Below are 24503 nucleotides of genomic sequence, written 5' to 3' on the forward strand. Positions count from 1 at the left end.
ATACAAACACAAACGTATTAGTGATGGGAGATTAATCGGCAAACACATCGGTATAGGCCGATTTTAGGTGTTTTTAGATTAATCGGCATCGGTTCGATTAATCAATCAGACCGATTAATTAATCGGTCCGATTAATCGGTCTGTCTTTACAGATAAACAAGCCCAAAGTAACAGCTTGAACAGATCTACAAGCTCACAATATTAAATATAAAGGTATTTAAGTTAACTCTGACTTGCCTAAGTCTGCAGTGCAGATACCCTGTTACATGCATTTTTCAGAATGGACAAAAAGATTATAATTTTTCAATACAGAATGAAATCATATCGACATCGGTAATATCGGTTATCGGCCATAACAGCAATTAATTATATCGGATATCGATATCGGCCAAAATGTCTCATCGGCACATCCCTAAAACGTATACTTGACATATACTTGACTTACCGATTACATGACAGACACAAAGGTATATGCGTGGATTCAACATTCATTTTTGTTGTACTGCAGAAAAGAATGGAGTACGTCTGTGTTGTGCTAAACATTTTGTGGTCCATTATACTATAATAAAAATATTGAGATGTTGAAAGGGATTGAGATGTTGAAAGGGATTAGAATATATCCAGACTTGTGTATGAAAAGACTATTTAATCTAATTTATGCCTCCAGTAGCATCTGAAAACCTACATAACTGAATAAATGTCCTTTGTTCCTAGTCTACCATGGAATGACAAGACATGGTACAGTGCATTGACACACGTGCAGTGCATTGAATTGACCACACAGTGGCACTATTGTGATTATTTTGTCATAGAGGTTGTTCTCATTGTACAATTCATATAATGAATGCTTATTTTGATATTTGTTGTTTTATCCCTGCACTAATCTGGCCAGAGTGAATTAAATACACACATTTTGTCTTGGGGGAATGTGGACTGATATGTTTGATAATATCACAATTTAACAATTTAATAAAATATTATCCACATTAACACTGGCATTCAATTTGTCAGAATGATTCTTTTTTTAAATTAAAAACTATAGCTAAAATAGTTGCAAATCATTCAACTCGTTGTGATGCGACTCATTGCAAGCTTGCACATCGGCTACTTTTGCTATTTATTGTACAGCAACTTTTCATACAAATTAACGTTCCAATACTTAATGCTAAAGAGAGACATGTGATTCACTTTAAAGATGCAGTGCCGTGATTTTTGTACTTTTTCTGTTTTGTATGTGTCTATGGAGTTAACATTACTCTAATAGACCTAGACTCTAGGGGCTCCAATTTCGTCTAATCTTTCTAAATACACTGTTTTGGGATTTAGCAGTGGGGAAGGGGTGTTCCCCCACTAAAGTTGGTATTTTGGTTACCTGTCTAAATCCCTAAAACACCTCCGTTAACCGTTATATTATGCATAGGTGTGGTTTGGGCGTTACAATAATTAAACAAAATTTAACCAATCACCAGTCTTGGCTTTAAGAGATCCCTTTACGAGATCCCTTATCCGGTGCCCGTTAGTGCTATATTGTTTCATAGCCTTACGGTCTATAGCCCGTTGCTGCCCTGAAGTCTCACTGATTCACCCCCCCCCCCCCCCCCCACAGAGCCAAGAACACTCGTCTTTTCATTGAGTCACAACTCGCTCAAATCTTGCTCATTTGGTATATAGATTGTGCGTGTAGGCCGTCTCTACGGAACGGTATGAAGCGAAAAGGAAAGTTCGGTCAATAAACCCCATTTGCTGCTATGGGGTCATCATGAACTGAAAGAGAAAATGGAAATGGAATCGCGCACAAATAACTTCTTTGAATATACAATTATATAAACACAATGGACACAAGGAAGTGGCAGGCACTCGACTTCTGCTCATTATAGGAAAATTACAACGAGATAGGAGAATAAGGAGAGATGAGGCAGCCTGACTCTGTGCCTGCAGACATCTCCATCTCCATCTACCAAACTAATTTGGCACGGCTTACGGGTGCTTTTAAACTCCACTATCGACTTCCCAAATGTATGTGACCAAAATAGCAATTTAGGGCAAACCAGGCACTAATGAACTGGTGGGTGTGGCCACATAAAAACACAATTTAACACTTTCTGTACAAAAATAGATATTTCTCCTAGTATAATCATACTAGGAGAAAGTATGGGGGGGGGATCACGGAACATTCTGCAGTTCGAACAACAGGTACTGCACAAGGCAGCAGCCATTTTTGTTGAACGTAAATTATGTAAAATAAAATGTGAAAATAAGGTTTCCGACCCCAACCATACAGAGTGCCAGTCGGGCAAGCTATTGGACACAGCAGTATGTTTTGAATTTGTAATAAAATTCAACGCTGAATGATACAGGGGGTCGAGCACAGCCAAGGTAGATGAACAGATAAACCTATTAAACAGTGATGCGAAGGAAGGTACACAGCACACTACTGATAAACATCACACATCAGTTTCATTGTTTCCCAGAACCACATAGAAAGCTGTTGACATGACAGTGCCTGAGGGCAGACTTGCCACACTGTTAAACACTATCAACCTGGGGTCTATATTTTGGAGTCGGACATGACATTCGAGGTAAAAATAAATGAATGTGAATAGAAAATGTCAACATGTACATTGTACAACAATAGTGAAAGAATTGCAAGCTAATCAATGTGACTAATCTCTCCGCACCACTGCTGCCTTAAACATGTAGTGTTGTTGTTGGTAGGAATACACACAGAAGCACCTGGGAGAAAGTGGACTAAGACAGGGGGAGGAGCCAAACTGTTCAATCAACTTACACAAAAAAAGGAGGCGGTGTCCCCAGAGGCAAAGACAAATGGGGATTTTTTTTTCTTTTTCGTTTTTACCCAATGGGTTCCCAGATTGAATGTGACACATTTGTTGTGAGCATGAAGATCTGCTAAAATATTTGTTTTGCTATTCATAGGACAAAATAGTAGGCTATATATTCACTGTAAGGAAGAAACGTATCTCCATATTTAAACGTTTGTGTTTTCTTTTGTAAATTAGGCTAATTAATGCACTAATACTATAGGCATTGATACTACAGTGTCACACAAAAGCTATTTAATTTATTTGAATCCTGACAGTTATGGAAATAACAAGGTTTCCACCCAAAATAAATTACAATAGTAATCGTTCAAGGTTTTTTATGATACTTAGGGTCATCCAAATAACATTGAAAATCACACATGTGTGAAGTGAGGGGTGCTCTTCTCATTGTACATGATCATGATGTAAATTCTCCATTCATTGTCAATGGGAACATTGTTTAGAACAAAAATAGCCAATTTGCTCGTCCAGACATGGGGTACCATAAGGGGGAAAAATCATTATGCTTTATGTGTAAAACTAGGGGGTTTTCATGATTCTAAATCCATTGCAAGCATTATTATTTTTATTATTTTGGACTGGATTACCAGCCAAGGTGCCTGGACCACTGAGCCATGGCCCAGGCGCAAGCATTAGTTTTGCACGAAAAACACTCCTTAAAAACGGCCTAAATCCTAAAACCTAAATCCATGAATTAAAACTTTTAACTAGACCTGTACCTGTACGTGCCCGTCGCAGTCGGCCACCGGCCTACTTGGGAACAATGCAACATGGGAACCTAATGATATTATACATTGTCATAGCACCTGCTTTAACTGTCAGCCGGTGTCCCACATGGAGATCTGTGTATGTATTGTGCCTGTGTGTGAAGACTGCAAACTGAAAAGTATACTTGGCAATCAATTCGGCCCACTGGCAGAGCCTGATTGGTTGAGCCTCAATTGGCTGAGGCAGAGGCTTGAAATTGCACAGGTGAAAGGAGTTGGCCTCATTAGGCCCACTGGCAGAGCCTGGCCCAGGTGAAAGGAGTTGGCCTCATTAGGCCCACTGGCAGAGCCTGACCAGAGCCTTTTGTGGTGGTTCTGGAGAACCGTCGGTCCGACCGACTCGATACCTGGCACTGCACTCCCTGTGGGGGTGTGGAACGGTGTGGAACGCAGAGCATGTGTCAGACTAAGGAAAGTAGGCTTTCTAATGACACAACTCGCCTTTGTTTTGGTGAGTAGCAAAAACTTTCTTTTTATTTACGCTAAAGAGGAGAGGCTGGTCTGCATTAATGCGAGCGGCGGAAGTTGAGAGTAACATAGCTCTAAATGAAACGCATTAGAGCTATGGACCAGAGCTAATAGTAGATGATGCAGGAGGGTAATAGGACCAATACAAACTATATCACCCTTTTTAGCTTAGATGGACTGGCCTATTAAGCGGTTAGCTCTCTGAGAATGAAAATTGACCCTCAGTGGGTTTTATTGAGTGTTTGATGGTCTGTACCGTAATCTACGATTTCATAGCAATGCTTATTTTGACCGTGTTCAGTGAGGGTGAATGGACGACACGTCAGGCACTAATTAAGTGCAGTCAGTGGTTCTCAAAAACTTTCATGTCAAGGACCACCAAATTGATAGGGATTATTAAGCCAATAATTTTGTCCCAGGGAACCACATAATTATATTAAAGTGGCACTATGTCACATTGTTTTAATGAATGGGGGCTCAGGGGTAGAGTGACAGGAGGGCAACCAAGGTTCCCAGTTCGAACCCGGGTCTCCCCCAATACAAGGTTAGTGTCGAAATGTGTTTGAGCAAGACTCTGAACCCATAATTGCTCCCGGTGTGCAAGTTGGTGCCTTGCATGGTTTCCTCCGGCATCGGTGTGTGAATGGGTGAAATCTCTGTAAAGCGCCTTGGATAAAGGCGCTATATAAATGCACCATTTACCATTTATGAATAAAATGCCATTTTGTCCAATTGGTATGGTAAGTATTACAATATGATCCAATATTACTAAAAATCATCGGGGTAGATGAGGACCTTGCCCTACAGCAGTATGCCATCAGCAAGCTGAGTCATCGCCGAACAACTGTTCTCTACCAGATGCACACTCCCAACTGTCCAGTGGACCTCAAAGCACTACTACCTCAAGCTCACACCTCAGGTCGAATCACCCGGAGAGTACTACCAAGCCATGGAACATGGAACAGCCTTCCCCCTGCGGTTGTTGGAGACATTACATCTAACAGTGTTCACACCTTCAAGAAGAGGCTGAACAAACACCTCCTCAGTATGTGACTGTAATCTCACAAATCTCAGTTTACACATACTGTACGCCTGACTGAGTAGCTGAAGATCATTGATAGGCTCTTTGAATGTATTTTTCCCATAGCTTGTATCTGCTTAACACGAGGCCTGCCGGGAACATAGGAATTTTAAAACGTAGAATCTTGTGGCCTGCCACAAACGGAAAAGCCGTTTTAACAGCGATGTATTAATTAATGCATGTTTTAATACGATCGTATCGAAATCTACCGTCAGTTAGCTTTGTTATGCTTCTGACACAATGGGCGCGGCCATTTTGAAAATGCGCGCGCATCCACTTACATTGCCGGCTCTGGTTTCAGACGGCTTTATCTCACAGAAGCGACATTGCAGAGGACGCTTTGTCCCAGACAAGCGTTTTCAACGGCCTGTAGCAGGCGCTGTGATACTCGCGGTCAGCTTTTTCCACCGCCGAGCGAGACAACAACAACCGGTCATGATACCACACACAGCAGCTTTTCACAGGAACAATGCGATTACGGATATTTGGATCTTCAAAGTAAGTGTTACGCGCGATAAAACCTTGGCAATACGCAATCGAGGGATTAATGAATGGCGGCAGGCAGACGGTTAAGCTTAATTTTTTTTTTTTTTTTAAATCATTCATTCTTGAAAATACACTGAGCAGTAAGTACTGCATCAGATAATTGGGAAAAGTAAAAGGCATACATGTGAAATATAAAATTACAAATAGAAACCAAGACAAATTTCAAACAAAAATCTAAAAACAATTGCATATTGTGGAGACCTGTTTGGTCACCAGCGTTCTAACGCAACTCAAGGGTACTAACTAAAGTGTGCAGGTCTGCAGGTCATTCCATGTGGCAGGGTCACAGAAGCTAAAATATCTACCAAGTTCAGAGTGGTCCATGGGCATCAGATTGGGGTGGTTGCATATTGTCTCCCTGCTCTTCTATGGAGACATTTAGATTGTGTCAAAGGTCATGTCTCACCTAGACACAGGATCTGACGTGAATCCCTTGCAGAACCTTCACTAAAACAGCCGGGACAAATAATGCTCCACACGTCCCAGGACTCTTCTCCCTTCTGGCTCCAAAACTATGGAATGAACTTCCCGTTGCAACCTATATGCTCGTGGAGGCTGGCTAGTGCAAGTGGTAGCACTTGCACTAGTTGCATACAGGCGTATGCAACTAGGCAAAACGTATGTAATATAGATAGCATTTTATGTAGACATAGCACTCTATCTATAGTCTACTCATTGTACAGATATTCTACTGTTAGACGGATGTTAGGCTCTTAGCTTGCGTATGATCCTTGATGACTATATTTATATGTATTTGACGTATTACCATGTGTTGTTCTTGCTTACTGTAAATCGCTCTGGATTAAGAGCGTCTGCTAAATGCCTAAATTGTAAATTGTAACCTCTGAGCAAGTAGGCAGGCTCTATTTGCTCAATGGTAAAAACAAAATCAGCATATGTGCAGGAAACAGGGTATGAGGAAAGTTACTGTAGTGCAGCTTTAAGTATCAGAATTCTACAACTGTCTAAGAAGAGAGAAACCTAAGACCTGAATAGCCATTCTTATAAATTCTCATAGGATTACCTCCTAACTGGTGAAATGATAGTGAAATTATTATAACCACTTTCACCTAGGCTGCCGAGCCAGTTGGACGGCGTGTGGCGGGTTCGACTCCCGAGCACGACGGCCTTTCCCGCGTGTCACTCCCCATCTCTCACCCCTCTCTTCCTGTCTGTCTACTGTTCCCTATCAATAAAGGCAAAAAGTCGAAAACAAATCTTTAAAAAAAAAAGACCCTGGGATTACCCAGACTTTTTTTTTTTTTTTGCAACGACAGAACTAGACCAGACGAAAGGACATTTGTAACCACTCTGACCTCTTATGAACTCAACATTTAGATTATATCGACCACTTGGCAGAGCCGCAGGTCTGGCTCTTAACAGAAGAATGCCGATATGAATACACGTGTTGTCATTTAAAGATATAATGTACTCTGATAAAGGATAATGAGACGCTACGGCCCTAATGACGCAGAAGATAGAACCAAGGCCTGTGACCACAATGTCTTAGCATACTCATCATCACGATTCACGACGTGTGTGTGTGTGTGTGTGTGTGTGTGTCTCACCAGTAGATTCTCATTGTTTTGGACCAGGGCTCGATGGTGCAGGTGTCTTGCAGACGATGAGGATAAAGAGGAATCCCAACAAGATATGGCCTATAGGTTGCTGGGGAGTGAGGACGTTGTTGAATGCCCTTTAAAGAACAGGAGAGATGAGTGATGCTATTTCAGACAGTCATGCAGAAAGTTATCCAACACACACACAATTCATGTTATTTCATTTAGTTAGGCAAATTTGGGGGGAATGTTTTGCCTTTCTTAATATGATTATCTTTGTTCATTGAATTCACGTCGATTGAATACTGAAACTCTGACCTAATTATAAGGGCATGCACAGTGGGCAGAGTGCATGCACCTACACATGCACAGTGGGCAGAGTGCATGCACCTACACATGACGGCTTGTTAGATGCAGTTATATCTCTGATCTGTTAAATGACATCAAGATCACTGAGGTCAGCTGACCAATTTCTGCTTGTCGTCCCTAAGGCATGATACTGATAATGATACTTACCAGATAGCCTACTGACCATGATACTGACATCATGGTACTTTGTAGAGAAAAGGCCTTGTGCACACCTACAAGGACAGGTGCGTAGGAGCCGGCAACCAAACGCGAATCATGAGAAGAAAAGGGTCCCGCACACTGTCTTCACTTATAGAGCAGCAGTTTTATTCAGAGTGACAACGTTTCGGTCTAAACAGCCTTCAGATACCTGATGAAGGTCGTTTAGACCGAAACGTTGTCACCCTGAATAAAACTGCTGCTCTATAAGTGAAGACAGTGTGAGGGACCCTTTTCTTCTCACTGACATGATACTGACATCTAATGTAATCCTGGGCGCTACACTCTGCCAACCTGGGGAGAGCAACCGACTGACCAAAATCCTAATGCTTACTTCTATGCATGAGGAGTCCAAGCCTGACAGAGGGGTTGGACGAAGCGCATGGAAGGAGCACGTTATTCATAAACACCTTGAAGACCTTAACAGGAGCCCTTGTACAGGGTTTCTTTGACTATGCATGCACCTCCTGGTACCACAGCACCTCAAAGGCCCTTAAAACCAGGCTCCAGACTTCCCAAAACAAACTGGTCAGGCTCCTACTTGACCTCGCCCCCCGAACCCACCTCACCCCTGCCCACTTCGACAGGCTGGAATGGCTTAGGGTCGACGACAGAGTACAGCATCTTGCAATGGGTCTGGTCCACAAGATTCGATACACCACCAAGATACCCATGTACCTGTCTAGATACTTCCTTAATGTTAACGAAGTCCACACCCACAACACCAGAGGGAGTGCAACGAACCATGTACAACCCAGATTCGGCACAAACAAGGGACTAAATTATTTTCGCTCCTATGCCACCAAAATGTGGAACGCCCTACCAACAGTCATTAAGACATGCGAATCCCTTGACTCCTTCAAAACCGCTCTCAAAGGGCACCTACGGACGGCTGCAATTCGAAACTGGCCCCTGTAAAATCGGAATCCCTCAAACACGGACGCAAGGTCAACACAAGAGACGGTCGCGGCCACACAGCCAACTCAAGGTATGGCCACTGAGCCGACTTGGGGACCCAACGCAAGGACAACACAAGAGACGGTCACAGCCACACAGCCAACTCAAGGTACGGCCACGGAGCCGACTTGGGGACCCAACACAAGGACAACACAAGAGACGGTCACGGCCACACAGCCAACTCAAGGTACGGCCACGAAGCCGACTAGGGGACCCAACGCAGCTCCTCCAAGGAAAACAAACAAATGAATGGAGCTGAACGTGAATCTCCCCCACCGCCCACCCCTTTTTTTCCCTCACTGTATATGTTTCTTTTCCCTTTTGACCTCCTTTATGATGAATTCCTGTTCTGTCCTTTGTCTATATAGAAGTGTCTATTTGTACGTCTCTAAATGTTTTTGATGAATTGAACATGGTGGACCCTATTGGAAACAAGTGTAATGCTTAATTGGGTCGTCCACTCACAGTTAACAGCCTTTGTATTGAGTTTGTGCTTGAAATGTACTGTAATTCTGCAAACTGTTAATACATTTTTCAATCAATCAAAAAGAAAACGCACGCACGCACGCACGCGCGCGCACACACACACACAGCCATTATGTCATAACATGTATTTTTTCCCACCATGTCAAAGCAGATTGTTTGTGAAAGCACATGTCTGCCAACGCAAATGGATGAAACAAAAACTCAAGTCATAATAATTAGATTAACATTCTTTCTCATAATATATTAATGTGTGCAGCATTCTGTGATGTAAAAACTAAGTAGGCCTACTCAACTATAGCCTGCATACAGTATTTTGAGGCATTTTACTTAGCATATTTCCAATTTTCTGTATATAGCCTATACCTTACTAGCCTACTCCACTATATGTCAGAGACAAATATTGTACAGGCTAATTTGACAGACTCCATTAAATTATTTGAAAACTTAAGTTAGCCTTGAACTAATAATTTAATAGCCTATAGATTTTAATTATTATTATGCAAAAATGAACTGTCTAACAGACCTATAAAGTAGCTATACTTTGGCTTTTTGAAAATAATATAGGCCTAATATAATAATATAGGCAAACTTGTGAAAGTTTTCAGAATGTAGCCTATAGGACGTTCTGCATAAGTGTTTTTATTTTTGGTATACTTTGTATAGTTTGATGGCGCTAATAGTTATTGTACTTAATAGCCTACTACTGTACTTTTCATCATGGTAAATTTCAAAATAATCAGGACTTATATACACTTTTACAATACAATAGGATATGCTATTCTTCCATCACTGTCTGGCACCATGAATGGAGGTGGGTGGCAATTGCGAGCCAACTTCAGCCAGCAGGCCAACCGCAGCTAGCCTAGCACAGGGGTTCTCAACGTTTTTGGCCGGGGACCCCCGAAAATGCTTTGGCAAGGTCTCGGGACCCCCGCCCCGCCCCCTCCCGACCCCCAATATAAATTGACTGCTACAATAATAGAGACAATACAACATAAATAAATAAATACTGAAACCAGATATAATCATTAGGGAAGGTGTATGCATGTGTAAACTCTTCATTTCCATTTTCCAGCAATTCAGTTGCATAAAAACTGACCCCCGAGGGGTCGCGACCCACGGGTTGAGGACCCCTGGCCTAGCACACAGATAGGTGGAGACTGTGGTCTGTGTCATGGCTATAGATAGATTTGGAGAGATAATCGAAAGGTTCTGGTCTTTATAGCGAGATGAACGACAGAAGTCAGTCAGTCAGTCAGTCATTTGGGGAGGAGGAGGATTTCTTGAACATATCACCCTATATAGACAGTCGTCACCCATCAGGTTGCACGTGCCAGCCACCCTCTGCATGTTTCTCGGATTCCAGATAGAATTCAAACAAAATAAACAGTAGAATGGACACCACTACGACCACTTCGATGGCAAATCCAACCAGTAAAAGAGCGAGCCACTTGACTGCAGCCGCGTACAGCCACGCAAATCTACCGAGCAATGCTAACTGCGCGCCCGGAGCATCCGTGCGTAATTTCGGAACCGCTGGCACTTTGAGTCTCGGGCCGGCGATGAGTTCCAACAGCAGCAACAACAACAACGACATTTACAACGACTTTGACATCAGCAGCATTCTAATTAAGCCTAAACCTTATTATAATCCCGCCGACGATTTTCTGATGGCGGACGTCGCGCAGTGGACGGACGACAAGATGCCCGTCAGACCGAAGGACGCACCGGCGGAAAGTTTACTGAGTTTACCGAGCTCAACTTTAAGGCTGTCCTCCCCCGACACCGGAGAGACGTTCATGCGGGGAGCTGAAAAGGATACGTCGGCACTCTTAGCTTTGCCATCGGACAGAACGTCTCGTTTTGACCTCTCCTTGTCCCCACAGTCTAGTTATGGGGTTGATTCTTACCCTCCATCCGTGGATCATTCACCCATCTCTCTGGCAGAGCTCAACCACCCAGAACGTCTGGTACTGGCATCGGCGGCGCAGGTCTCTTAATATTTTTAATAAGTGTTGTTGTTTTTGCTTTCAAGTTCAATAGAGTTTTGATTTTTCTCTAAAGCGTTTTTTTCTAGTTTGCAATATTTTGATCATTCGTTTTTAAAGGCTTATATAGTTTTAGTTGAGTAATTATTAGTTCTAATTTGAATTGTGTGTTGTGTTTTTATTGTGAGGTAGGCCTACCTATAGGTCCAAGATTTGCCATTATTTAATATTTCTCGATGATATCAGTTAATAAACACACAATACCATTTCAGTTAGTTTTTGTTTTTATTTCAGTAATTGTCACTAACAAAAAAATATATAGTTTTAATTTAATGGTATTGCAGTTGAAAACACATCAGCTATTGTGTGCACCCACTTTTTGATATTCAGGACCCCACCCTATGAACCCATTCTTCAAACAACATTTCAACCATGTTAGACTCATTTAAAACATACAACCCTGGTCCTGGTGACTGATATTGTCCTGAAGGGGCCATGTTCTTTTCACTTACTTCTTTCATTTATTGTATTGATGACATGTTTATTTAGTAGAAGGGCAAGAACCAAGGATCTGTTTCCATGGTTAGTTTGAAGTATGAACATGGTTCTAAATATTGAATCAAGCACCTTAAAAACTGTCTGACATGACACAAACGCCAGAGTAGACTGACTGGCTGACGGTTGATTTTGACAGCACATTTTGATTTAGTTGTAGTCTTTTGAATATTTAATTTAGTCATCTGAAATGTTTGTTTTAGTTGATTAAATAGCATATTTGACTAAATCTACAGTTGATTTAGTCAACTAAAATGTATTTTGGTGGGCCATGATGGCGTCATAATGCCTGATTTATAAACAGCTCTGTGGTGAAAATCTGTATACCAGCTGGTATCTGCTATTTTCATGTTGTAAGTCTTGTGACACACCTGCACAGTGCACACAACCAAGCATACAATCACTCGTCTTTTTAGTTCTACTGGATCTCTTCTCTACTAGTCCCTCCCTAATATTTTAGTCTAGTTGGCGAAATTTTCAGTATTTAGTCATAGTTTCATTCATCATAGTTTTTATTTCGTTTTTGTCAATGTTTAAACAAAGGTAGTCGACGAACATTCTTCGTCATATAGTTTTAGTCGACGAAATGATCACTGCAGGCTGAAATACCCTTTTAACTATAACAATATAACCTTACAGGTGAGGGGCGCGGATTCCAGCTGCGACATAACGGGCAACGAGGCTGCCATTGTGCCGTTCAGTGCACACACACACGCACTGCAACAACAAAAACTACAGCAACAGCAGCAGCAACAAATGCTGATGATGATGATGTACAAAAACAACAGCCCGTGGCCCCTGCAGTCCTCCTCTCCCTCGGAGCTTCAGCTGCGGTGCCAGTCGGGCACCGGGGGTGGTGTGCCCATCGAGGACCCCTGCTCTTACGCCGCCTCCTACGATGTGAATCAAACCTCTGCCATCATGGCACAGAGAAAGGCTGCGGCTGGCGCCACATACCCCAGGTAGGGCTATACCGGCAGTTCCTGAACTTCTTCGTGCCAAGGAGCAAGGACCCCCCTCATGCAGTATTTGGCCTCTGAAAATGTTTTGTGCCACCCCGCCTCTTAGCTAGCTTATTATGGAAAGAAACACTTGAAGTGACGTGCTGTGAGCTTGTATATCTACTATTTTTGAATAGCCATATCAAATATGGATAAAGGAGTTAAAACTATCGTGATGCATTGACACATTTAGCTGGGGACCCCCTGGAACCCCCCCAAGGACCCCTTGGGGTCCCCAGACGCACTGCATTAGGCCACGGATAACGGCATTTGATAAGATTTAATTAAGACCCCCAGAAACCACAATGAGAACAAGTACAGCTCATTTAACACTCAGGACTTGTTTTTATGCTAAACGCTCTGCATTTCATTCTTACTCTTCACATTCATTATGGCAAAACAATATTGGAGGTTTCTATTTTGTGAGCCCCTCTTCTTTCTTTTTTAGCACGAGTCTGAGACTCTGCGTGATCTGCGGAGACGAGGCGTCGGGCTGTCACTACGGAGTCATAACCTGCGGCAGCTGCAAGGTGTTTTTTAAACGAGCAGTGGAAGGTAAGAATTGTGTTACAATTGCAATTTACAATTTAGTCATTTAGCAGACGCTCTTAGTGCAGAGCGACTTATAGTAAGCAAGAACAAAAACATGGTAATACATCAAATACATAAAAATAGTCATCATGAATCATACGTAAACTAAGAACGTAACAGTGGAATACGGTATCTAATAATGGAACTATGCGTGTACACACTATAGAGTGCTATTTCTACATAAAAATGCTATCTAAGTTACATAAGTTGAACCTAATATGCATATGCTTGTAAGGTCGTTGAAGCGAGGCTATAGGGCAAGTGCCCTAGCATTGTGTTTCACAGACAGCTTTAGACGTGTTTGACAGAACTATCATCAGTGTGGTGTAGGATTCTTGTCAATGAGCATTTTCAGAAATGTAACCGCTTCAGGGTTCCCCAATTCATTTTCCTCAAGGGCCATATTTTCAGGGCAAGACCCCATTTGAAAAGGATGCCCAGTTTGACATGCATAGGCTACTGACCCCCATTTAATGCCATTTATATCTGGGACTTGATCATACTAGAGTGTCACACAAAAGTAGCAGATTCCCAAGCTCAAAACGAGGCACACAGTGACACATTTTGAGCTTGTAGATCTGCTACCTTTGCTAGTTTTAATTTGAATCATGAAAAGTAACAGTTTTGGACGTAGGAGCCTGAGGTTTCCACCCGACAGAGACGATATTTTCTCTATCACTGAAATGTTATTTGTTTAAGAAATTTTAACTGATTTGAACACACAATTCCTAAGATGCCTTTGGTATATAGTTATGCTTATCTTATCTAATTGAAGACCGACCCTGTGGCGCCGTTGAGTTTATTATCACGTTATTATGTGTTCGGCGTGTTCTTCACTTCTGACATTTTTATCTCACACTGGCACAGTCAGATACGAGCCACTGTGATTCATCGTGGCCATGTCACTCTGTCCTCACATCTTTTGCTTTCCATCTCCTTTTCAGGTTTCACATTTTAGAATCTCACCACAAAACTCCCGGCCTCATTTGAAGGCTATACTCCCACACAAACCACCTTTATGAAGAAATTGAAAAAGCGGGGGTTGTGCTGACCTCCCTCCCCCCTGTTTTATCTGAAACGGAATATTAACTATAGTAGTAGTCGTAGATGTGGATGTAATCAAGTTTGAGCAACTGTAATATAAGGCATATTTGTCTCTTAAAATGTATCAGTCTGACAAGCTCTTTCAGAGACGAGCACCAAGGTGTCTGGGTTTCCTCCCCAACCTGTTAGCCCTTTCCCTTCCATTTAGTTTATATTGTATGTTGTTCTGTCCTTTTTAACTGAATGGGCATTGATTGCACTTTTATATAGTAACTATTTTTCATTTAGTTAATTTTAACTTTATTTACCCAGGATAGGTACTGTATGCTGTGCTCTTTTTCAGCAACACCCCTGTTTTCACACACACACACACACACACACACACACACACACACACACACACACACACACACACACACACACACACACACACACACACACACACACACACACACACACACACACACACACACACACACACACACACACACACACGCGCACACACACACACACACACACACACACACACACACACACACACACACACACACACACACACACATCAAAGCATCAAAAGTAGCAGATCTGCAAGCTCAAATGTACCGTTTCACGCTGTATTTAGAGTTTGTAAATCTGCTACTTTTGCCTTTTTGAATTTGAATCCTGAAAAGTAACAGCTTTGGACACATGAGGTTTCCACCCGACAGAGACCCTTATATTGTGCCCTTTGTACTGGACAGGTCCTCACAACTACCTGTGCGCTGGTCGGAACGACTGCATCGTGGATAAAATCCGGAGGAAGAATTGCCCCTCGTGTCGTCTGAAGAACTGCTACTTGGCTGGGATGAAACTCGGAGGTAGGAGGATTGTAGGTTTAAATCACAGTTTGCGGGGGGAAAAAAAGAAAAGAAAACTCCCGCACACTGTCTTCAAATTCAAAATCTTCAATGGGAAAATCACTTTTCGGACTATCAGACTATCATGGTCATACAGATAGCCTGATGAAGGTCTCAGATCGAAACGTTGTGATTTTCCATTAAAGCTTTTTAAGCTTTTTTAACTAACTCTAACCCTAACCCATGAGTTTTTTTTCCTAAAATACAAATACAAAAATTGAAGTGATATGTATTGGTAAAAACACAAACGTTTTTTGTTAAATGGTTAAAGTACTGGTCTCTATACTGCCTCCCCCTGGCCAGCTGGGGTGCCTGATGGAGGAGAAAGGAACTGGTTGGAATAACGTGTTCCTTCCACGCACTACGCCAGGGGAAACCCTTACTCCCCCATGTCAGGTGAAAAGAAGAGAGACACCTCATGCATAGAAGGAGGCATGAGGTCAGTCCGTTGCTGTCCCCAGGTTGGCAGAGGAAGCGTAGCACCCAGGATTACATTAGATAATTGACACTGGGTGAAAAAAAAATGTGGAAAAAAAGGAAAATTAGGGAAAAAATTAAGACAAAAAGGTTAAAGCACCGTATTAGTAACCATTATACAGAGTGTTTGTTCAGTAACAAGGGGTCTCCCTGTCTCTCCAGCTCTTTAATAATAATAATAATAGCTCAAATTTATATAGCGCTTTTCTAAATACTCAAAGTGCTTAATAAACTATCCCATTAGTGGCAACATTTTCTAGTGTTCCAGTTCCAATTCTGTCTGCTCATTTCTTCGTGTCATCACTTCCAAATTGATTACTATCAGAGCATAAAGCAATTTAACACAAATTTGAACCAAAACAATATCACTTACCCTACCTTCAAGTCGGTTAATGGTCCTACGGTAACCCCACTCCCCCCTCCCATCTACGCAGGCAGAAAGATGAAGCGCGCGGGGGCGCGGACGGCCTCGGGTTTCAGGCCTTCCTCCTCGGCCCTGATGTTCCAGGGCCACCACCAGTGGGCCGCCATGTCTGGTCACGGCCACCTTGACGGCCATCAGCACCAGACCACCCTTAGCTGCGCCCTGCCCGGCCCGCCCGTGGTCAGCGTCACAGAGCTGCAGCTCCACCCGCAGATCATCTCCCTGCTGGAGGACATCGAGCCCGACACGGTGCTCTCCGACTACGACAGCGCTGGCCAGGCGGACATTGTGTCCAACATGCTGCTCACCTGCCTCAACCGGCTGTGCGAGAGGCAGCTGGTGTGGATCGTCAGGTGGTCCAAGTCTCTGCCAGGTAAGTACCGGTACGCCTCGCCGAGCCATGAGGCCTATATAGGGCAGGGGTTCTCAACCCGTGGGTCGCGACCCCTCGGGGGGGTCGCCAAATTATTTTAGGGGGTCCCCAAATTATTTTCAAAAAAAAAAAAATATTTTTAAATTTTATTTTCATTTTTTTTCAAAAATAGCAGACCTACAAGCTCGTGGCGCGCTATGAGCTTGTAGATCTGCTATTTTTCAATAGCTAAATTATAACAATGCTTAAAACACCAAAAGGGGTTCCTGCCCAAAATGGTTTAAGGTTATTGTAGCAGTCAATTTATATTGGGGGTCGGGAGGGGGCGGGGCGGGGGTCCCGAGACATTGCCAAAGCATTTCCGGGGGTCCCCGGCCAAAAACATTGAGAACCCCTGATATAGGGCAGGTGCCTACTGTAAAATAAATAATTGTAGCAGAACTGCAAGCTTGAAACGGGGTGCAAAGCTACACGTTTCGAGCTTGTTGATCTGCTACATTTGCCGTTTTGGGATTTGAATTCTGAAGTAACAGTAACTGTAACACCATGGAAAACCTGAAGGCTAAATGTTGTTGGCCTTGTCTGTGATGTGATTGTGGTGTACCGTGAAATTAAGCGTAAAAGGAATGGAATTGAACAATCCTTATCCCTTATCTTATCTTCTATTAGGCCTATACCAACCAAAACAACTATTCTAGATTATTCGATTAATCAAAAAATCAACAATCAATAGAATAATGACTAAGGAAGTACTGTAATTGTTTTTCTTTTTCTCAAAAGGATTTCGCAACCTGCACATCGAGGACCAGATGACGCTCATCCAGTACTCGTGGATGCACCTCATGGTGTTTGCTCTGGGCTGGCGCTCCTTCCAGAACGTTACCAGTGAATACTTGTACTTTGCACCGGACCTTGTGCTCAGTCAGTAAGTACTGTATGAATGATTGTATTACTGTATTTAAAAGGAGTAGTTCACCCATAAAATGACTTATTTTCTATCAATTACACACCCCACGAAGACATACGTGGATGTACCTAAGAAAGACGCAGGAGCGCAAAGCACCAATGACTGGAAGCGACGATGGAGGGCTCGTCTGAGGACGACCTAGAGATATGATCCTCTGATCACCATGTTTTATGTTTGTCCTAATTAGGGAACAGATGAAGAGATCTCCCATCCATGACTTGTGTGTTGCCATGCAGCTAGTCCCTCAGGAGTTTCGGAAACTTCAAGTGACCCGCGAGGAGTTCCTCTGCATGAAAGTCATCATTCTGCTGACCACAGGTACTGACCGGACCCAAACACATGCAGCAACCCACAGTCATACACCAGTGGTTCTAAAAATGTGGGTCGACGCATACTCAAGTGAAGTTCCCAGATGATTTGCTTAAGTCTCTAAAGTGACCATCATGACATCAAGGTCCCATGCAGATATCAATGAAGCAACTGTACACCACGTGTTACCGCTATCATTGTTTGTGAGCAATATATTCTGAAGTCACTTGGCTGTGGTTAGGAGACCCAACACTGTTTATACTGTCAACAGTGATAACTACGCTCCAATGTCCTCTCTCTCTCTCTCTCTCTCTCTCTCTCTATGCTAACCCTAACCTCACAGAAATGGGCTCTATGCACACAGAATAACTCTTCCTACTTCCGGCCCGCTTCCCTACTTCCTTCACAGGTCTTACCGATGATACTAATTAAAGCTCTGTTCCATTTAGTATGCACTGTGCAGTGGTTCTAAAACGTTTTAATTTCAATGAACCCCATAACTCAGAGAGTGTGTACAAATGGAACCAAATGGACTGTGGAGGGGCACTCTTGTCATCGTACATCATGACGTAACATGTGTATTTGCTCAGACACTAACGTAAAATTCTCCATTCATTGTCAATGGGAATTTAATGTTTGTGTAAGACGAAAATCTACACTATTCTACACCGGCCAATCACAATTGGCACCTTCACTTTTCTGTCCTCACTTTTTATCCTCAATTCTGTGGTACACACAGACACAGAAAGCTGGCAGCCAATCAAATCATTGCTATGGGGTACACACAAACACAAACAACACTGATAGAGACCACAAAGTCACCCAGACATAAGCATCGATTAGAGACAGACTCCAGATCCATAGGATAATCACATGAAGGACATCATGGATAGTTTCAGCCTGTCTTGTTACCTGCAGTGCCTCTGGAGGGACTGAAGAGCCAGTCAGCGTTTGAGGACATGAGGCAGAACTACATCCGAGAGCTGTACAAGACCATCTACATGAAGGAGAATGGTGCCGCCGCCAGCTCCCAGCGCTTCTACCACCTGACCAAACTCATGGACGCCATGCACGAGGTATCTATACTAACACGGGCTCTGTCTGAACTTTTTATTCTCGCTCTTTTTCAAATCACAAAACAAATCAAACAACAAACACAAACATGAGACATACAAATCACAGTGGGTCATACTGCAGTGTGCTTAAAGGGACATTTCACTGCTGGAAGAACATAATGTCAATAGTATTTGTAGTAGATAACAGTAGCACAATTTGAAATTTGCACCCTATGGCCAGAAAAATAATAAAGTCTGTGTGTTTGCCCATCATGCTTTAGTGGAGAGGGGAGAGGCTGCATGTGACTTTGTAGTCCAGGAAGGGAGACCACATTTTCATCACAGGTTTTTGGTCATAAACAATTAAACATGGAGTCATGACAAAAGAAAAGGGGCGAATGAGCCAAATCTGGTCTAGGAGTGGACATTGAATCTTCGTGCAGAGGTGCCTCGCTCCAAATTTGGTGACATCAGTGTTCTACCAGGGAAGGGATGGGGAGGAGGAGGGGGGCAGAGGCTGGCGCACAGATGGGTGAACCAATAGGATCCACCGGCTGTTTTCTCCGGCACATTTGAACCCGCCCCTCTAGGCCAGAAATCCAGCTGGGGCAGGCTAAGTTTTAGTTGACTAAATATCATAAGATTTTGTCTGTAACATTTTATTTTGGCGGGTCACGATGGCGTCTTAATGCCTGATTTTACACTTGGTTACATGATGAAAATGGCAGATCTACAATCGCTTGGGTGTTGCGCTCTGAAAATAGCAGATCTACAAGCTCGCACTGTGACGTGTTGTGAGCTCTGCTATTTTCAAAGTGCAACACCCGAGCAGAACAAAACATACAGTAAAATGAATTGTCATTTAGTTCTACTGGTTCTCTTTTACACTAGCCCCTTCCCTAACATTTTAGTATTCTATTTATGGACAAAATTGGCAATACATTTTAGTCTTAGTCATCATAGCATAGACAGTAAACTGTCAGGAAATGGGGAGAGAAATGGGGAGTGACACACAGCAAAGGACGTCGGGATTTGAACCTGCGACACACAGTAAAGTTGCATTGCAGCCTAGGTGCTCGGAATACACCATCGGTCCAGAACGATTTTGTGACTTTGTTTGTTTTCATGGCGTGGCTCTGGAAGTTTTAACTTTACAATTTATAATGGAAGTCAATGGGGCTCTGACCGGGCTTGAGCCAAGTCATCCTTATGTGGATTTACCTGCCGTGTGTGTTTTAACCACCTCACCTCTCCGTAGAGTAGACCAGTGCCTAACCTGTGCTTCATTTAGCTGGGGACCTACTAGCACCCTCTCAAGGACCCTTGGGGGTCCCAGAACCCTGCTTTGAGAACCACTGATTTTCCTTTTGCCATCTTGATCCATAAGGTCAACTAGACCTGCTCAGCATTTTCATGATAAGATTCGGCTTAATATGCCAAATCATCATGACATCACCACAAACAAAGATGTATTTCCGGGTAGATAGCACTGGCAGTTTCACATTGGAGCAGTATAGAATGACGAGGGACCCAGAAGAAAATGCATTTTTCCCATAGACGTTTCAAAAAGTATATATTTAAAGACAAAGTCAACTCAGATCGTGACAAATCATGACAACACGTTTTGGGCTGAACAAATAATTTTCTTCTTTGTAATTATTTGTTCTGCCCAAAATATTGTGTTAATTGTCACGATCCGAGTTGGCTTTGTCTGAGGCTTACAGATCTTTAAATAAATACTTTTTTAAACGTCTATGGGAAAAAATACATGTGCATTTCTTTTCTGGGCCACTCGTCATCATGAAAAGGGGCGGGACTGCGACGCTCTATTATTCATTAACCTTATTTTTGGAAGAACACAGGACACTTATGGTATTGTTATTGACCGTTAGAAATATATTAGTTTGTTCTAAATATCCACAGGTTGACAAACCTTACCTGCTCACTTACAATCCTAGTTTACTGAGGTACTTTTACTCTCTCGCTCTCTCTCTCTCTCTCTCGCTTATTATAAGTCACTCTGGATAAGAGTCTGCTAAATGCCTAAATAGTATACGGTAGCTAATGTTCTGACACTGTTTATATATCCATAGTCTATCCGGAAAATACAGAAATACATTCTGGTCAATTGTATCATGCAGTTCACTGGTATAACGGAAGCATCTGAATTCATCCTGTTTCTTCAAGCATTTACTCAGGGTTTTCCTCTCATTTGTCTCCAGTCTCTGGTCTAACTAACAGTGCTGCCTTCAGCAGGGCATGGATGGGCCTTTGACTAATAACACCTCTATTCCTCCAGATTGTGAAGAAAATGAACCTCTACTGTTTGACCACCTTCATCCAGGCGGACGCCATGAAGGTAGAGTTTCCAGAGATGATGACGGAGGTGATCTCAACCCAGCTGCCCAAGGTCCTGGCAGGCATGGTGAAGCCCCTCCTGTTCCACGACAATACCAATGTGGGCCGCATAGGGTAGATATAGTGCGGATCAAACCTGTTCATTCTAAAGGACGTCCCATTACTCTGAGTGTGTACAGATATACTCTCAGAGTTATAGACCTACGAGGATCCAGTAGGAAGCCCCCTCAAGGAGCCCCAGGACTCTGAGGGTCCCCTGGACGCCACTTTGAGATCCACTGGCATGGACCCTTCATTGGGGCAGGCATTTTATTTAATGACTGGATCGTTCACTCCGACAATTACTGGATTATTCATTGCCACTTTCCGCATCAGCTTTCGACCGTTAACATTACTTTATTGACTTTGTCCCTACTGTGTCTCTGTTTGACATTACTGTGGTGAAATGGTAGGAAAGTTTCTTGGACTTGAAGGATGCTGCATTCTTTCCAGAGTGGAGCGTCATCTTCTAAATCGTTCCTCGGATTGTTTGGATGTTGGATGATCTGGTGTTTCCGTTATGTATTCATTCCTGTGTGTTTAAAGGGGAATTTCTTCCTAACCGGTTTTTTTAACATGTCATATCATCTAGAACAGACAAAAACGAAAACAAATCACGCGATTGAATAAGAGTTCTAGCGTTTGATCCACACGGACGGTAAATCCTCTAATTCGGTATGGAACGCTTGGCATGTTTTTTTTTCAGTGACGAATGGATACATGTCTTCATGACAACAGCTTGTGCGAAACTCCCCTTTAAGTTGCTCTTTGTATGTGACCTGCTTTTGTTCCTCACTGAGAAAGGCTTTTTTATTTTCTATTTAACCTTTGTAGAACTTATTCAAATAAATGTGTGGAAAGCTGTCGTACCACACTCTAGCACTTTTGAACTGTAGGAGGTAGTGATGTAGTTAGAGACAACATGCACTAAGGTAGTGGTTCTCAAAGTGGGGTTCAGGGACACCCCAGGGGTCATTTGGTGGTGCGAGGGGAGCTAAATGATAGCTGGTTACAGTTTGTTACGGGTCCATTTGGTCACGTCCACCCAGTTATGGGGGTCTGTGGCATACACATACCAAACTAGGGGGTCCTTGAGATTTTAAACTTTGAGAACCACTGCACTGAGGTCCATCTGGGTAGATAAAAAATACATAAAAGTTAAATAGATTAGAAGACTTTGTAATGTTTTCTTTGTGAGGGATCCATCAACCTTATGAGACGGCGTAATGATGGTGTATTCGCATCATTAGGAGATTAAGTGCTGTCACACAAATATAAATATATCAATCTATTATTACGTGCCAATGTAATGTGTGCCAAAACATTAACAAACTGTTTTTATGTAGTTTTGATTTCTGAAACACTGCAAGTCAAGACAGTTATAATAAAGATATTTCAGGTTTTAAAGATACGTTTAACGTATAATCTGTCATTTAAAATATAGGTTTTTTCAGCGATTTTCTTAGTTTTAAGGGTAACTATTGTATGCGGGCGAGTTCCGAAAGCAACGCAGGCGTGCATTAATGACGTTAAACCACCCCCTCGAGTGTAATATTGCTTAAATCATTGGCATAGGAATGTGGCAAAAACTAAAACAATCAGATTTTTGTGGTGAATTACTCCTTTAAGCCTTCATGATTTTTTTTTGTAATTATGCTATTTACCCACAATACGGATGCTGGTGGTTAAGCCTTCATAAAAATAAACGCACGGCGCCAGGTCGATTAATCAGTTTATTTACAGACAGCTTTATGCAGCTTTGTATACAGTCAATGATTGTTAAGGAATCGTGCCTCCCACATGCCAAAACAATAGGCAACAAATCTTCATAATTGGGTAAAGAATTCCGTAGAGTCCAAACTGTGCAGGGAGTACACTGCCCAAGGCCGTTGGAACATTCTAAAACAGCAGTTAGAGCTTGGCAACGACCCCACATAGCTGGGTTCAGCCCTTTTACCTTTTGGGACATTTAAAACAGCAGTTTGAGCTTGGCAACGACCCCACATAGCTGGTTCAGCCCTTTTACCTTTTGGGACATTTAAAACAGCAGTTAGAGCTTGGCAACGACCCCACATAGCTGGTTCAGCCCTTTTACCTTTTGGGACATGTAAAACAGCAGTTAGAGCTTGGCAACGACCCCACATAGCTGGTTCAGCCCTTTTACCTTTTGGGACATGTAAAACAGCAGTTAGAGCTTGGCAACGACCCCACATAGCTGGTTCAGCCCTTTTACCTTTTCCGCCCTCCCAAATTCTTCATTTGGAGCAATCACTCTTTGTGCAATAATAAATTAAGAACCACGGTAGTACATCAAGGTATATATCGTTGCTGTCGGGCAGAAACCTTTCACATATTTTCACCTTACTTGATCATACTACAGTGTCACACAAAAGCATCAAAAGATCCGCAAGCTCGAGCTTGCAGATCTGCTATTTTTGCCATTTTTTATTTTGAATCCTGATAAGTAACTGTTTTGGACGTATACAGTTGGAGGCCATCGATATTGTCCTTTTCTTTTTGCTGAGGTTTGCGTGATCTGCGCAAAAGGACAGTAAACACATTTTGGGCGGGAACCCCTTTTGGTGTTTTAAACATTATGTTATAATTTAGCAATTGAGCTCGCGCTACGAGCTTGTAGGTCTGCTATTTTTGAAAAATCGTGAAAATATTTATTTCAGAAAACTGAATTTAGAAGGATTTTTTTAAATGTTGAGGTCAGGCCTAAATGGGTCAAATGATAAGGGACAATATCGGTGGCACCCAACTGTACAGTACTGATGATACTGTATGAGGTTTCCACCCCACAGAGACGACATTTTGTTCATATTTGGCTGAAAAAAATACCAAAAAACAAATACCACTAAAGTGAACGTATTAAGGCATTTAATACATGGGACATATTGTGACACTAATACAAAATTAAATATTAAAACAGCATCTTCAACATACAACAATATAATCTCACGTGCGTCTTGCGTTATTGCTGGTACACCAGTGCACCAGTGAGTGCCGTAACGCTGCCTGCATTTCAGTCTCATACACAACATAACATTCATCACCCTTGCACAAGACAAAGACAAAAACACTCACAACACAACACACAACACTTGATGTGTTCATTTATAGCAATGCACAGTGATACAGTTAAGAGG

General features: G+C 42.5%; 1 protein-coding gene across 2 annotated transcripts; it reads left to right on the forward strand.

Annotated features, from left to right (window-relative positions):
• Positions 1-3852: 3852 nt before the first annotated feature.
• Positions 3853-22762, forward strand: pgr (progesterone receptor). 2 transcript variants are annotated; one of them, XM_079515133.1, is made up of 9 exons: positions 3853-4061; positions 12457-12779; positions 13267-13373; positions 15194-15310; positions 16261-16623; positions 17404-17548; positions 17778-17908; positions 18818-18975; positions 21254-22762. In XM_079515133.1, exons 1-9 carry the CDS (start codon positions 4038-4040, stop codon positions 21428-21430), a joined length of 1545 nt encoding a protein of 514 aa, XP_079371259.1. In that variant the 5' UTR covers positions 3853-4037; the 3' UTR covers positions 21431-22762. The 2 variants fall into 2 exon arrangements, with proteins under 2 accessions (XP_079371259.1, XP_079371258.1); XM_079515132.1 differs by lacking the exon at positions 3853-4061 and adding an exon at positions 10543-11265 and having other exon boundaries at positions 21254-22236.
• Positions 22763-24503: the final 1741 nt, after the last annotated feature.

The sequence above is a fragment of the Electrona antarctica genome (assembly GCF_951216825.1).
Source record: "Electrona antarctica genome assembly, chromosome: 11".
Classification (NCBI taxonomy): Eukaryota; Metazoa; Chordata; class Actinopteri; order Myctophiformes; family Myctophidae; genus Electrona; species Electrona antarctica.

Coding starts and splice junctions, on each gene's coding strand:
- pgr (XM_079515132.1), top strand. CDS start 10,669: ATGGACACCACTACGACCACTTCGATGGCAAATCCAACCAGTAAAAGA. Junction 16,624..17,403: donor GTGGTCCAAGTCTCTGCCAG/GTAAGTACCGGT, acceptor TTTTCTCAAAAG/GATTTCGCAACCTGCACATC. Junction 18,976..21,253: donor TCATGGACGCCATGCACGAG/GTATCTATACTA, acceptor CTATTCCTCCAG/ATTGTGAAGAAAATGAACCT.